The sequence below is a fragment of the Vipera berus genome, assembly GCF_964194415.1.
Source record: "Vipera berus genome assembly, chromosome: 5".
Classification (NCBI taxonomy): Eukaryota; Metazoa; Chordata; class Lepidosauria; order Squamata; family Viperidae; genus Vipera; species Vipera berus.
The window spans coordinates 47,410,384-47,425,366 of record NC_138207.1 but is presented as its reverse complement, the minus strand read 5'-3'; the positions used below and the strand labels follow the sequence as shown (position 1 = coordinate 47,425,366).

General features: G+C 39.2%; 1 protein-coding gene across 1 annotated transcript in view; it reads left to right on the top strand.

Moving 5' to 3' along the window:
* The window catches only part of LOC308668558 (solute carrier family 2, facilitated glucose transporter member 5-like), a gene marked incomplete at both ends in the record, with an annotated part of 36,202 nt that extends 23,116 nt beyond the window's left edge, over positions 1-13,086 (top strand). Inside the window, 7 exons of the mRNA XM_081328563.1 lie at positions 518-650; positions 2,431-2,618; positions 4,135-4,245; positions 9,222-9,323; positions 9,877-9,952; positions 11,760-11,887; positions 12,838-13,086. Of these exons, the coding sequence (XP_081184689.1) occupies positions 518-650; positions 2,431-2,618; positions 4,135-4,245; positions 9,222-9,323; positions 9,877-9,952; positions 11,760-11,887; positions 12,838-13,086 (987 nt within the window). The remainder of the gene's footprint in view (positions 1-517; positions 651-2,430; positions 2,619-4,134; positions 4,246-9,221; positions 9,324-9,876; positions 9,953-11,759; positions 11,888-12,837) is intronic.
* Between the last annotated feature and the right edge of the window lie 1,897 nt (positions 13,087-14,983).

The following is a 14,983-nucleotide window of genomic DNA, read 5'->3' as shown; positions in this document are numbered from 1 at the left end:
CACAGTTGTTCTCCCGCTGGTTTAAATAAGGTAAATGGATTCGGCTTCCTTGAAACCCAATCTGTTTCTCCATGCTGCCTGCTTCTCCAAGCATACAGAGCTTCTGCAAGTAGTTCACAAAGCCCTTTGCTTCCCAATGTTTCTGCTCATCAAGCTGTTTATTTCTTGTGTGATACTGATGCATATGTGCCTGTGAGTTAAATACAGTCTTTCATTCTGGCCTTGAGCAGTTGCTTGAGACCATTGTTTTCCACATGCCAGAAATAATACATACTGTTCTGCCCTCTCTACTTTCTACCTATGCACCCACTTTTCCAGTAATCTAATCATACTATCCACTTCATGAGAAACATGAAGAGAGATGAAAGGGCAGAAGCTATAGAAAGAAAGTTAATCAGATGCAAAAATGTTGAACACCTATCTACAGCACATGCTCTCTTTGCTCGGGGCCAGTGCTAATAAATAAACAAGTGAACATGTGGATTACTCTTCACTTCTGTTGGGCCTTTCTTTCTAGGATGCCTACTGGCCTCTTTTCCTCTCTGTAGTGGTGATTCCTGCTTTTCTGCAGCTCTTGCTACTGAATTGTTTTCCTGAAAGCCCTCGTTACTTGCTTATTGAGAAAAATAATGTCCGTGGAGCTGCTGAAGGTAAGCTGAACTCATGCTGCTACCTCTTCCCAAAGCAATGCCAAATAGGGACAGAGATTGCACTGGGCCTCATCTGTTCTTACCATGACCAGACCCAGGTGAGAACTTGACAAGTATCTAGGGTCATCTTCCAGAGAGGCCCAGGAACAGAATATTACTTTTGTTGCCTTCTCTGCCATTAACTCTCTCTTCAATGAGTGAACCTTCTTTGTGGATCTTCCCCACCTTGGGAATTCTCTCCTACCAGATAAAAGATCTGCCCCATACTCCTAATACTTAGGAAGGCTGGGAAAATCAGGTTCTTCTAAGAGCATTTGGTGACTTAGACAGGAGTGATAGAAAGTGCCTAAGATGAAATATTAGATTCTGATGATCTATGGCACTGGGGTATTGACAATGGTTAAGGATAATTATGACTGATTTTTCTATGTGGATGTAATTATTATGGGTATGTTATGGTTTTCTTATATTGCTGTTACTGCATTAGTATTATTTTTATATTTATTAAGAATTTTATATGGAGGAAAAAATAAATCTAAAGAGAAAGAAAAAAAGAAAGAAAGAAAGAAAGAAAGAAAGAAAGAAAGAAAGAAAGAAAGAAAGAAAGAAAATGAAATATAATTACTTCCAACTTTCTTTTTGATAATTACAATGCCACCTTCCTCTTCAGTATTACTACAAGTTCCTTCAGCCTCTCATTTAATCCACATACCTTTTAATCTTAACAACCATAAATCATCATATCATTTTTTTCTTTCAGCAAAAGTCCATATAGGTTTTCAGTTTGTCAGAAAAGTTTTTGTTGTTTTTCTCTGACTAATATTGATATTATTTCCATGAGCCACTTTGGGATGTAATGACCGAAGTGACATAGAAGCCTTTTAAATAGATAAAAAAAATCCCCATATTTCTTCCTCAAGAAATTCCCATATTTCTTCCTCTCTATTACAACAGCCATCCAGTGAAATTCTCTCAGCCCAAAGGTGGCTCAGAGTAATCTAACTGACTTCTGTGTCTGAGTCTACTGTAGTACTGAATCTCTACTCCTGGTCCTAAATTTAACTGACATATTAGGGATTCCAGCCAATAATATGTAGTATAATTTGGCTCCATTTTCCCATTTTGGCTTTCAGGTAATTAAGGTTCCCTTTGCATCTTTTTAATACGTCACCCAGCACTTGAAAATGCAACAGACCTGACAGGTCCCTGCAGTTTTCTTGGATTTTCAGAAGTAGTTTGCCATTGCTTCCTTCCTGGGTTGAGAGAAGGTGACTGGCCCATGGTCATCCAAGTTGACCTGTTCAATTCTATAGTTCAAGAACACCTGTGTTTTTTTCCAGAGAAGGCCACAAATGATGGGCTCATTGATATAAATTCTGTCAGGCCCCCGCCTCCCAACTGATGCCTCCCGTATGTAATGGATTCCTATGATTTCAGCTCCTTCGCTGGCTGGGAATTGTAAGAATTGAAATCCGTATCTGAAGGTCACCAATTTGACAAGCTGTAAGAATTTCACAGTTTATGAGCAACATATTTTTCTTAAATATATTAAAATGAATCTGCATGCTTCTATATTAATGTGCATATTATTATATATTACATTCAAACCAGAGATATAACCTTGATGATTGCAATCTTCGCCTCTTCCCTTTGAAAATGATTTTGATGTTGTCACTTAGGTCCAGAAAACCTTGGAGGTTGCATTCTGTCCATGGGTTGTCCCTTGTCCCATCCTTCAGTGCTCTGGAAGGTAGACTAACATGTTGTTCTCATCCTACAGCATTAATCTGGTTCCTCGGTAAACATAATGTGCAGGATACCATTGAGGAGATAGAGGAAGAAAAGCGTTCGCTTGCCTCAGTGAAATCTATATCAATACGGCAACTACTCTTAGATCATTCTGTGCGATGGCAAGTACTGTCTGTAGCAGTGATCAACATGGGTATGCAGCTCTCTGGAATTGATGCGGTAAGAACTAGTGTGCTAGGTCATAATCTTTGGGAATAGAGTGCAGTCACAATAATGTGGTGTTGCCAGTGCTTTTTTTGTAAAAGAAAAAGGTGCCGGAACTCACACATGTCATACAACCCGCCTTGCTTACTCTACAAGGTTCCATCCAAAAAAGGTGCCGGAACTCCGTTCTGAGCGTTCTATGAGAAAAAAAGCCCTGGGTGTTGCTAATCCTCTTTTACCTTCTGTAACTTCAGGATCAAGTGGATTGTGACCTGTCTCTCCTCTTTCCTTCTTTAAACTTTTTTCTCAGCTCCCCTTCTAAATTTTCCAACTTTTCTACGCTGAAAGGAAAGCATAGACCACTCTCCATTAAGAGATCAGAGAGATCGCTGAGAAGAGTTTGTTCAGCTCAAAGTTATTAATCCGTTTTACATTGTATATTTCAAATAATTAGTAGTCATTCTCACAATAACTTTGTGTGCTAGAACAATTTTTCTATTTCCAAAACTTCAATACAAAGCAAAGCTAGAGTGATGTTCCTGCCCAAGCTTTTAGTAAGTATAGATATAGTATAGACTTTCAGACTTTCTTCTGAAAGTCAGATCCTGGCGATTTGATACCCATGTAGCTTTTTAAGCAACCTTGTAGAAATGAGTTGGGATATTTTGAGAATGTTTCCCAGCCTCCCAATCCTAATTAGCTTCCAAGCCTAGGTAAGGTTGGCCAAAGCCACAAACTGTTTTAATTAAGCTCCACTGATTTGTATTCAAAGATTGAAAATGTTATTTATGGTATATAAGAACATAAGAGGCCAACAGTATCAGACTAAGAGATCATGTTGTTCAGCTCCATTTCTCACAATAGCAAGGCTACCAAGTCTGGGCTGCTTATATAAGTGATCATCTGGAATTTTGTAACTCAGATATGTTAAGTAGTTTCGTGTTATATTCAGTGCAGAAATACTTTTCTTGTGAAGCTTTCCCACGTAATTTCAATAAAACTCTGAATTCTAACATTGTATTTGTGAAAGAAGATATGTGCACTTTTCCATGTTCATATTTTCACAATGTGCTTACATCTTTATGCACTCCCTAGCCCATCTTGGCTCTCAGTTAACAGATCCCAATATTGCAGCAATATTTCTTTGAAAGGGAAATATTCCAGTCTTTTAATTATTACACCATTTCAGCTCCTTTGCCACTTATTATCAGTATTATATTAGGGATTATAATCAGTTATTAGTATTATATCAGGGAAGAAAACCATTGCACAGTAACACAACATATGATTTGCTTGCAAAAGTCTCATGTTCATTTCCCAGGCTGTACAAATTTGTATGATTCCTGCCTGAAACCCTGAAACGCAGGTGCAAGTCCCTGTTAACAAAACTGAATAGCTGCATTGTTAAAACTGGCTGGACTTATATATTAGTTTCCTATTTCTGATGAGCTGTTCCTAGAATGAACTTCCCAAGAATTATGAAAACTAATCAGGCCAACACATACTTATGTCTTTGCTTTTTCATTGACAGATCTGGTTTTACACAAATGCTATATTTGAGAATGCTGGCATTCCCGATCCTGATATCCCTTACACTACCGTGGCCACTGGTGCTATTGAGGTTGTTGCTGGCTTAATAGGCGTAAGTGTGGGGAGGGAGGGGTAGGATGTCTCTCCCTAAAAATAATGCTGCTTAGGTGATCTTTGAATTAATCCTGCCTTTACACCTGATCTCTTCTATATTTGTTTGGATTACAATTCCCAGGGCTCTCAGCCAGCTTGGGAAAGCTGGAGAACTAGGGAAACAAACTTGGATGAACAAAATAATATTAAGCTATGGGATTCTAGAAATATATGAGTTGGAATATTTGAGAAACTTGGAGGAGAATCCCAATATAAAAGCATGCCGGTTGTGGGAATTTGGTTTGTTTACTTTGCTAGAGCAGAGGTATAAATTACCGAAAACCCAATATTATTATAATAAGGGAGTCTAATTTAACAGCTGCCAGTCCTTTGATTCCAGATTTCAGCCGAGCTGAGGCAACTTTTCAGCTGCGCCAGGAGGGCTGCCTGTGTTTGACCCACACCTCTCTCCCTCTTACGCAAACCCTTAGCTCTTCCATACACTGACTGTCTTTGCTGCCCATCAGCAATGCCTGCTTCTGGCAGGCTCATCACTCCATCAGGCTGATTGCTCCTGAGTGCCAGCAAAAATGGCCCCCAATGGAGGCACTGTGGTTGGTTATAAAATTACAGGCATTTTTTCTGCTGTCAGCAGCCCCTCTGCTTTGGCTTCCTTCTGGCAGCTTCTTTTCCCCCAACATGGCAATATAGACTCAGCATCCCAGGATATCTCCTTTATCAGCTCCCCCTCCCCATCCCTTCCCAATGGTGGGATAATGCCAGAGGCCATTTCTTATTGTCTAGACTTTCTTTTCTTCCAGGTATATATCTACAGATCCCTACCTCTCAGTCCCTTTCCATCAATTCTAATCCAATAGGACTCTCTCCTTCCCCCCCCCCACCCCCGGCTGCTTTTAGCTTCATAGATCATACTTGGAAGAACTATTTAGTCCACCAAGTCTAATACCTCCACACCACACCACCACCTCCAATTTCACTGCAGGATTCCAAACTAAAGCAACCCAGGTAAAAGATTGTCACACCTCTGCTTGAGGCAGTAAAAGGAAATCAGGATTATATCTTTTTTTTTTAAATGTGTTTGCTGGGAAAAAAAATGCCATCAGACTCTTTCTGACTTTTTGCCACCACAACTTAGGACAACTCACTTCGTTGTTCTTACTGTTGGAACATTTTCTAATTAATATTCACTTGGAATCTACCGCCCTGTAACCTAAACCTGTCATTCCAAGTCTTGCACTCCAGAATGGTTGAGAGCAACTCTTGACCCTCCATATGACATCTTACAGGTATTTAAAGAATGTTTTCATACTTCTCTTTAGCTGTCAGACTCCCCTAAGGCAGCACAGACTAGGCAGAAGGCTTGGACAACTACAGTTAGGAATTAAATCTTTATGGTCATACTAAAACAACACTTATAATAGAGACCCAAAGGTGCTTTTTCAAATGGCAACTGTACTTCGTTTTTCATTGAAGATGTTTCGCTTCTCATCCAAGAAGCTTCTTTAGTTAGTCAGAAGCACTTGGTGCCTTCCTAGGGTCATCTTCATTGCCTTTCTCTGAACTTGTTCCAGTATGCCTCTATATTAACAATCTATACTATATGTATAGTGTAGTGCATGGGTGTCAAACTGCCAGCCCGTGGGTCGGACGCGTCATGATGAAACCGCGCCCACCCCATTGCCAGCAATGGGGAAAAAGTTCCAATACGTCGCACGACGTCACGTGACGTTGCGAGTTTGACATGTCTGGTGTAGTGCCTAGAAATAGTCAAGATATATACCAAGATGGTTTTCATGTGAAGAACTTTATAATTGATTCTGATCAATTTTATCTTGTTGTTTTCAAGTCAGGTCTCTAACATTAATCTGTTTTGATTTTTACTCCTATATTCTTCTGTATCTCTTTATCTGTAGATTTTGTAAATATTCCCTGCACCACTTCAATTAAAATTTTAATACAGGTAGTCCTCGACTTACAACAACAATTGAGCCAAAATTTCTGTCGCTAAGTGAGACAGTTGTTAGGTGAGTTTTGCCTATTTTATGACCTTTCTTGCTGCAATTTTTAAGTGAATCACTGCAGTTATTAAGTTAGTAACATGGTTTTTAAGTCAATCTGGCTTTCCCATTGAGTTTGCTTGTCAGAGGGTCACAAAAAGGGGATTACATGACCCCAGGACTCTGCGTCATAAATATGAGTCAGTTACCAAGCATACGAATTTTGATCATGTTACCATAGGGATGCTGCAATGGTCATAAGTGTGAAAAATGGTCACAAGTCATCTTGTAACTTTGAACGTTCACTAAATGAATGGTTGTATATCAAGGACTTCCTGTACCAACAAAACATTTTTAAGAGTAAAATATCCATGACTTATTCTTGCAGGCACTCCCTCTCAATACATTTCTCAAATATGATGAACTATTGGTGAGCATGGTTCAGTCATAGTTTCAAACAATTAAATTATGTATGCACTTATGTGTCATGCCATCCAGCCCATATTTCATTAACTAGCTAATCAGCATATAGAGAGTATTTTGTTATATGCTTTGCTGAAATAAAATTATATTATAATAATATAGATTTCCACATTCTATTAAGAAAACTATCTGATCAAAATAATGAGATACGCTTAATCATCCATACTAACTTCTGGTAATTAATGCATTGTTTTCAAGGTGCTTAGGATTAATCAGTTTATGACCTATGAACTTCCCAGATATTGAACTCAGACTGCCTGATGCATAGTTTGCTGGATCTTTTAAAGATAAGGATTTGCTCTCCCACTTTCACATAGCATTTCACCATTCCTCCCAAATAATACATAAATACTTGGCCAGAATACCATCTAGTTCCTTCAGTATCCTGGATGTAATTTATGTGGTACTGGGAAGGTTAAACTCACTCATAATGTTTACCTTTTATTTATGCAATTTATTTCCCATATACAGTAAATCCAAGTGGACTCTGCACGATGCCAAATAAGATTCTAGATAATAAAGGCCTTCATCATCAAAACAGCCTTGGTAATATACAGTAAATTAATCAACACATTTTAAAAGCAAAACAAGTAAGAACATTAAACACCACATATAAGAAAACATCTCCCAAATTAAAATATCCATAGGATAATTAAGAGCCTGCCTGACAACCAAGTCTTTGAGGCATTCTAAAAATCATCAAGGTCAGAGCCATGTGGATTAGAGGGGAATGGTCTATCTATGAGGTCCCATCAAATCTGTTTTATTGTTGGAACATGGAACATGGTCAGTTTACCAGCTCTATAAGATGAGCAAAATCAGTTGGAGATGAGTGGTCCTATAGATATCCATGATATGATACATGAAGAACTTTATGATGACAACTAGCACTTTGAATTCTATCTAGAAGCCAATTGGTAACCATGACAACTTGCAAAGTAATGGTTTCCCATGGACAAACTGAGACGCAGTCATAACTACTCAAGTTGCTGCATTCTGGACCAGCAGTAGCATCTAAGTAGACTCCAAGGGTAGCTCCATGTGGAACACATTGCATTATCCAAGCAAGAGATGACTAGCATATGAGAAGGTTAGGGAAATTTTCCAAGTGATGACTTCTTAAGGAGGGGCTACACTATTGCTTTCTTCAAGGGAGGTCAGACACCTTACTTACACAAGGAAACTCTCCATTGCTTGGAATCAGATGTTTGATCAATCAAGCGTTCAGTCCTTTCTCTTATCCTGCTTTGAACAATTTCCTGATGGAAAACTTATTTTCTGTAGCAACTGGATAATTTTGTCTTTTCTTTGTTACCTGTTAGCATTTTGCCATTTTCATTAAGTAGCTCATTCTTTCCTTTTCCATTTATTTATAATGTATCTAAAGAAACCTTTTTTGTTAGAATCCTCTCCTAGCCTTATTTCAATCTGAGATTTTGCTTAGTTAACAATAACCTGCAGTTCTGGATTAGCTATCTGTTCCTTTGTGATCTGTTCCTCTTTCTGTTTCCTGACTATTTTCACTAGTCACATTTGCTGCTTCTGCTATCCATTATTTCTCCTTTTGGAATTGTTTGTAGTCTCTCTTGCTTTAGAACTTCTGCCCTCCAGAGATCCTTTTTCCATTAGTTCTCCTGTCATGGGATCGGACTTATAATTGCTTTGCGTTTATTAAAATATACTTTTTTTTGGAATCCAACATACTCACAGGACTATGCTCAGTTTCCCTTAAAATAAAGAACTCTAGCATTAAATAGTCACTTTCCCTTAATGTTCTTTTCACTTCTACTTCTGCAATTAAATCTTCCCTTCCCACCTGATTCTACTGCATTAGACTTAAGGGAGTAAGCATATTAGATCCTAGACTATTTCATTCAGGAGATTCAGTGGTCCCATTGTTCTTTTAAAAGATCTTGGTATCCACCTAACTGTAGGGGGGGGGAGTAGAATTTTAGAGGCTGTCATTCTAGCTCTTTTGCATGGCACAAAATAGTTGTTCTTCAATGTACTCTGTTTAGCAATAACTCTGCACAGCATTGTTATGTCTTCCCAGTATGCTGGTCTGGTGTGTACTGTATCTATGTAATTATGGTCAAAGCAATCAGTAATCATGTCCTTTCAATATTAAATGTAAAAATGCCAAAATAAATTCTGCAATTTAATTTAATTTCCAAGAAAACTTCCTTTTTTTTACGCAGTATTCTCTAATAGATAAATCTGTGCATGCAACTTCCTTTTGGATATATATTTCCCAAATCTACGGTATGTATTTCTATATATATATATATTTAAATTTGAGAGCTCTGTTGCAAAATTCAGAAAAGAGCAGACTGTGAAAAAAAATTCTTTCAGTCTGTGCTGGAGTTCAAAATGGGCAAATTACGTCAATTAATTTAAAAGTGCAAGCCATTAGACTTTTGTAGTGTATTTACTCACATTAGAAACACAAAACCTAACCACAGGTATCCTTCTCTCGCCCACTTTTCTCCTGTAGTGCTTCACCATTGAAAAGGTAGGACGTCGTTCACTCCTCATAGTTGGCTTCTGCTTTATGGGCATCTGTTGTGCTGGCATCACCCTGTCCCTGGTGCTTCAGGTAAATACGTCTTTGTGCACAGAGTTATACCTAGTCATCTAATTTAAATCTGATTGTCACTTCAGGCTGTGGTTTTAGAGGTGACAATAGTGACTTTTTGTGCATGTGAAAATTTCCAGAGCTGCTTTTTTCTATCTTAAAACCGAAACAGAAAAATAAAGTAGCTTTAGTCCTAGCCTGGTGGATGAATGCACAATATTGTGAAGTCAAAGTGATCACAATTGAGGAGATGCAAAAGAATCCTACCATTTCTGAAATATTAATTTAATATTAATATTTCATATTAATATGAAAAGCTGAGTTACAAAACAGGAAGATAGAACAGGAGGACAGGATAGTTAGATCCAGCACACCAGATTATTGACTATCACTCCAAACCAAAACAAAAACCCCAAAAAAACGCAATAAAATTAGTGTAATTAGGAATCTACAGATAGGACTTATAGAATGCAGAACTGGAATTGTAGGAGATTTAGGGATTTGTGATTAAGAGAAAAGTAATTATTTCCATTTTATATTAACAAATCCCAACAATTAGGTGTCATTTTTGCAGGCAAGTGTGCCCTGGATGCATTACATCAGTGTGGCTTTTGTGATTGGAATCATTGCAGGATTCTGCATGGGGCCAGGTAAGTTTGTGGAGTAGGGAAAAGTATCTGAGGAATAAAAAGACTGGAGGCTAAAACATATAGGGAACGGTTGCTGGAATTGAGTATGTGTAGTTTAACGAAGAGAAGGACGAGGGGTGACATGATAGCAGTGTTCCAATATCTCAGGGGCTGCCACAAAGAAGAGGGAGTCAAGCTATTCTCCAAAGCACCTGAAAGCAGGACAAGAAGAAATGGATGGAAACTAACCAAAGAGAGAAGCAACCTAGAACTAAGGAGAAACTTCCTGACAGTTAGAACAACTAACCAGTGGAACAACCTGCCTCCAGAAGTGGTGAATGCTCCAACACTGGAAGTTTTTAAGAAGAGACTGGACAGCCATTTGTCTGAAATGGTATAGGGTTTCCTGCCTTAGCAGGGGGTTGGACTAGATGACCTCCAAGGTCCCTTCCAACTTATTATTATTATTAAAACTTTTATTCTATATTACCATGGATCAGAAGAATTGCAGTTAGCACCAAACTTAAAAATAAGAAAGGAATTAATAAAATGTTCAGTAAATTGGTATGTTGAAGAGATGGAATGAATAGTGGCAAGTTTTCTTTTATGTTCGTTGTCCTAAATAGGATTTTGTTAAATGCATTTAGAATTGGTTAACATTGGGATAATACAACCTTAATTGTGTAGTTTTGGACTACCAGATCAGGCATAGCAGGAAATGTAGAAATTTATATAAGCATTATCATTCATTCATTCATTTTATTTATTTATTATATCTCTAGATCACTTTCATTCAGGAGAACAAGGCAAACATATCTTGCCATTCATTCATTTGTTCATTCGTCATTCTTTTGTTCATTTTATTTATTTGATTTTTATCACACCTTTGTTCAGGAACTCAAGACAATAACATCTTGCCTTTGAAGTGTCAAGATACCAGTTGCCTCTCTGAGTTTTGCTACGGCTTTATTTTATGCTGCAGAGACAATTCCTCCGCATGCTGTTAACCAAGAGGCAAATGCAGAGCACTCTAAATATGATGGACGAGGTGGATGCTGGTTTACCCAATTGATGTATTAGTGGAGCCTCTAACAAATCCATAACTCATTGTCGGCCAAGAATTTATTCACTGTAATTACATCTTTAATTAGGATTTTAATGGCTCATTGTTCACAAACAATGATGAATCTGACTTTTAAAATAAAAATATCTCTCTTCCCACTCTGGGTGATCTGTAAGCAATGCTCATTCAGTGGTTTTTCTGACTACTTCATGGGTAGAATTTTTTTATTAAAGCTTGGGGGAAAAAACCTGCAACCATTTTAGGAAACAGTACTCTGTGCATCTAAAAAGCAGGTGTACTGTTTAAATTGCTACTGGATAAAAGAGGGCAGTTCTTTTGTACCAGGTCAAAGGATGGTGTGAAAATCCAGGGCAACACTTTTCTTAGAGGTATCAGCGTTATATTATATGTTTGAATGTGGAGCTAAGCTGAATCGTAGGGATACTTACAATTTGGGACACTTCATGCCCCTTGAAAAGGCTTGTAATTTCAGCTACTGAAGGGATGACTCAAACATGTGAAAGTGCTGTGGAGGAGGGACAAAGAGGAAAATAACCATATCACTGTTGCCTTAGCAACTAGGCTGACATCCTACTTGCGGTGCAGCAATGCAATTATATTACTCTCCCTCCAAAATTCTGTCTTCATTCCCAGTTTTGTCAGCAGGTGGTTTTCAGCCTGATTCAAGCACTTTTCCTCCCAAGAGCCAGGTAAGGTAGGACCTGGCTAATTTACTTAGTACTGACTGCAGTCTTTCTCTGACAGCTGGAGTCCCATTTCTGATGACAGCTGAACTCTTCAAGCAGTCGCATCGGCCATCAGCTTATATTGTGGGTGGGTCCCTCAACTGGCTCTCGAACTTCACTGTCGGCTTTGTGTTTCCCTTCTTGCAGGTAACATAGGTCTGGGAGCTGTGATTTCCTCCCCTGACAATAATGCTTCACACACTATGTCCACTCAGTATATTGGCATGCACAACTGCAGTTGTGGACTGTTAGTAGGTCAACAGGTGGAGCAGAGTATTGAGGTGTGGAATCATGCCCCAACCCCACTACCAGTAGTAAATAGAACCCCCAGTTGGAAAATTGCAATATCAAGCATACTGTACTTCATCATAGACAATTCTGGATGGGGCTGATATAGGACAGGATATATTATCTAGACCGATTGTCTGCATTCTAACCAAGCTGAAAATGGTAGTAGAGCACCAGTCAAGTTAGTCCTGAAGCAAAGACTCCATCTTTACAAATCTGGCATTGCAAATTTCACTGAGCCTCTTGGGAATCACAAGACAAGTTAGTCATCCTCAGCTACAGAGAAGAGAATTTTTCACAAAGTTGAGCTGGTCATGGCACATCATTCCTGGGTATCCAGTAAGCAGGGTTGAGGAAAAAAACTTGTGTCCACGTGATTCCCAGAGAGCTGTAATTATCTCTATAATTGACACCAAGCGAGATGGACTAATTATTTGACTTGATTTAAGAGAATTTCCTAGATTCCTCAACTGTATTGGTAACACACTAAAGCAGGGGTCCCCAACCTTGGCAACTTTAAGACCTGTGGACGTCAACTTCCAGAATTCCCCATCCTGCACAAAAGGATCAGTTAGAGGGAAATAACTTAAAAAATTCAACATACTGATGGTGTTTCTTCTGTATTGGTCCAATTCACCCTCTCTTAACCGATGTTGTTATTGCCGTACTAATTGGGAATAGTGAGAACTGTAATTTAAACATAATTGGAGGCCACCAAATGGGGAAGGCTGGATTAAGTGATGGGCAATGGGGAATGCCACTGCCATTTTCTTTTAGTCTCATCTGACCCAACTTTCTTTCTTTCTCAGATGTCAGCTGGTGATTTCTGCTACCTGGTCTTCTGCGGTATCTGCTTTCTAGTTGCACTGTATGTGTATTTCATCATCCCTGAGACTAAAAACAAGACATTTATGGAAATCAACCACCTCTTCACTGCCTCTCACCCTACCTTCTTCTCTAACTTGCCCAATTCTTTCAAGATGGCCAGGTTAAATGGCTATGGAGCCCTGGAGAACAGCTCCTTGGAATTCTCTGGATCAGGATCGAATCTCCCATGAAGCTCTTCAATTCTTCTCTATCTCTCTGCATGGGGGAAGCCATCTTGATGAGCTGTCTTCTGTCACTGGCCAAGGACAGATGATTTGTCTCTTTGTTTTCCCTCCCCAGTCAATACAAAAAGATCCTTTGGGAGAAAAATGGAACAACATCTCATTCCAACCTAGAGAAGTTGCCTCTTACCACCTGTCTCTCATTTTTAGCACATTCTACTTTCTAATTTCTTTTACTTACACTTCTTTACAAAAGAATTCATAATAATCTCAGGGAACTGCTCAGTGAAAATGTTTCAAATGCAATGGACAGAATGCCTATTTTCTGTAAAAGTTACAGCAGAGATGGGGAACCCATAACAGGCAGACAGGCAGACAGTCCAGCCCCCTAAGAATGCATAGTTACACTTTTCAGATTTCTTTTGTTTGAACACTGGAAAGTAGAAAGCACCTCTTATTCCCATCTAAACCTCCACAAAGTACAAAAATGCCCCAAGTTGCCATTTTGAGGAAAACTAAAGATGAGAATGATAGCAAGAAAGATACTAATCTTTCTAACTTTAAACACACTTAATTTCCCCTAAGATCCCAACATGATGTCTTGGATTAATTTAAGATAACAATGCAGGACCTGCATCTCAGAGGTATCCTGATTCCATTCCCATCTTTAATTCCCCTCCAGAAATAGGGGAAAACATATAATCATTCCATTGCAACATGATTGGATGGCTTTCTGTGCCCAACAACCTATTGTCCACCCCATTTTACCAAGTAGGGGGGTATACCAAACTATTTGCAGTTGTTATTTACCAGCACCCCATACCAGCACTTGGAATGGAGCTGAGACTCCACTTAGAGATCAGTTACAGCAAGGTGTCCATGTAGTACCATTGTAAATAGCAACATCATGACTACTCTGGTAGCGTTATGGCAATGTAGTGATAGATTTTATTTTCCTGGGCTCCAAGATCACTGCAGATGGGGACTGCAGCCAAGAAATTGGGGAGGAAAGCCACGACAAATCTAGACAGCACACTAAAAAGCAGAGACATCACCCTGACAACAAAAGTGCATATAGACAAGGGTATAGTCTTCCCAGTTGCAATGCATGGCTGTGAAAGTTGGACCATAAGAAAGGCTGAGCACCAAAGAATCGAGGCCTTTGAACTATGGTGCTGGAGAAGACTCCTGCGAGTCCCTTGGACTTCAAGGTGATCAAACCGGTCAGTCCTAGAGGAAATCATCCCTGACTGCTCTTTAGAAGGCCAGATCCTGAAGTTGAAACTCAAATTCTTTGACCACCTAATGAGATGGAAGGACTCACTGGAGAAGAGGCTAATGCTGGGAAAGATTGAGGGCAAGAGAAGAAAGGGACGACAGAGAATGAAGTGGCTGGGTGGAGTCACTGAAGCAGTAGGCGTGAGTTTAAATGGACTCCAGAAGATGGTAGAGGACAGGAAGGCCTGGAGGAACGTTGTCCATGGGGTCGCGAAGGGTTGGACACGACTTCGCAACTAACAATAACAACAACTTTTTAAAAAGAGAACAGTTATACATACTGTATGTAGCCAACACACAAATAAGCAAAACAAGTTGTTAAAGACAAAATAAAAATTAAAAAAAATTAAAATAAGGATTGCTCTCTAGTTGCTACAAGGGGCAACTTTGTTCTCCCCATGCAGTGACCAGAGGACTGATGGGCCTTCCTCCTTTCCTTCTTTTCTCCCTTCCTTCCTCCCTCTTTCCCTCCCATAAAAAGAAGAGGTGAGATATCAGATGGCAGTCACTTTTTAGTGCTTCACAATTGGTCAGACCTGATATTCAGTGGGACGAGTGAGGACACTCAGATGTTGATTATGGTTTCAGAGGAGATATTAGCAGCTGTGTAGAAGGTGCCATAATTAAG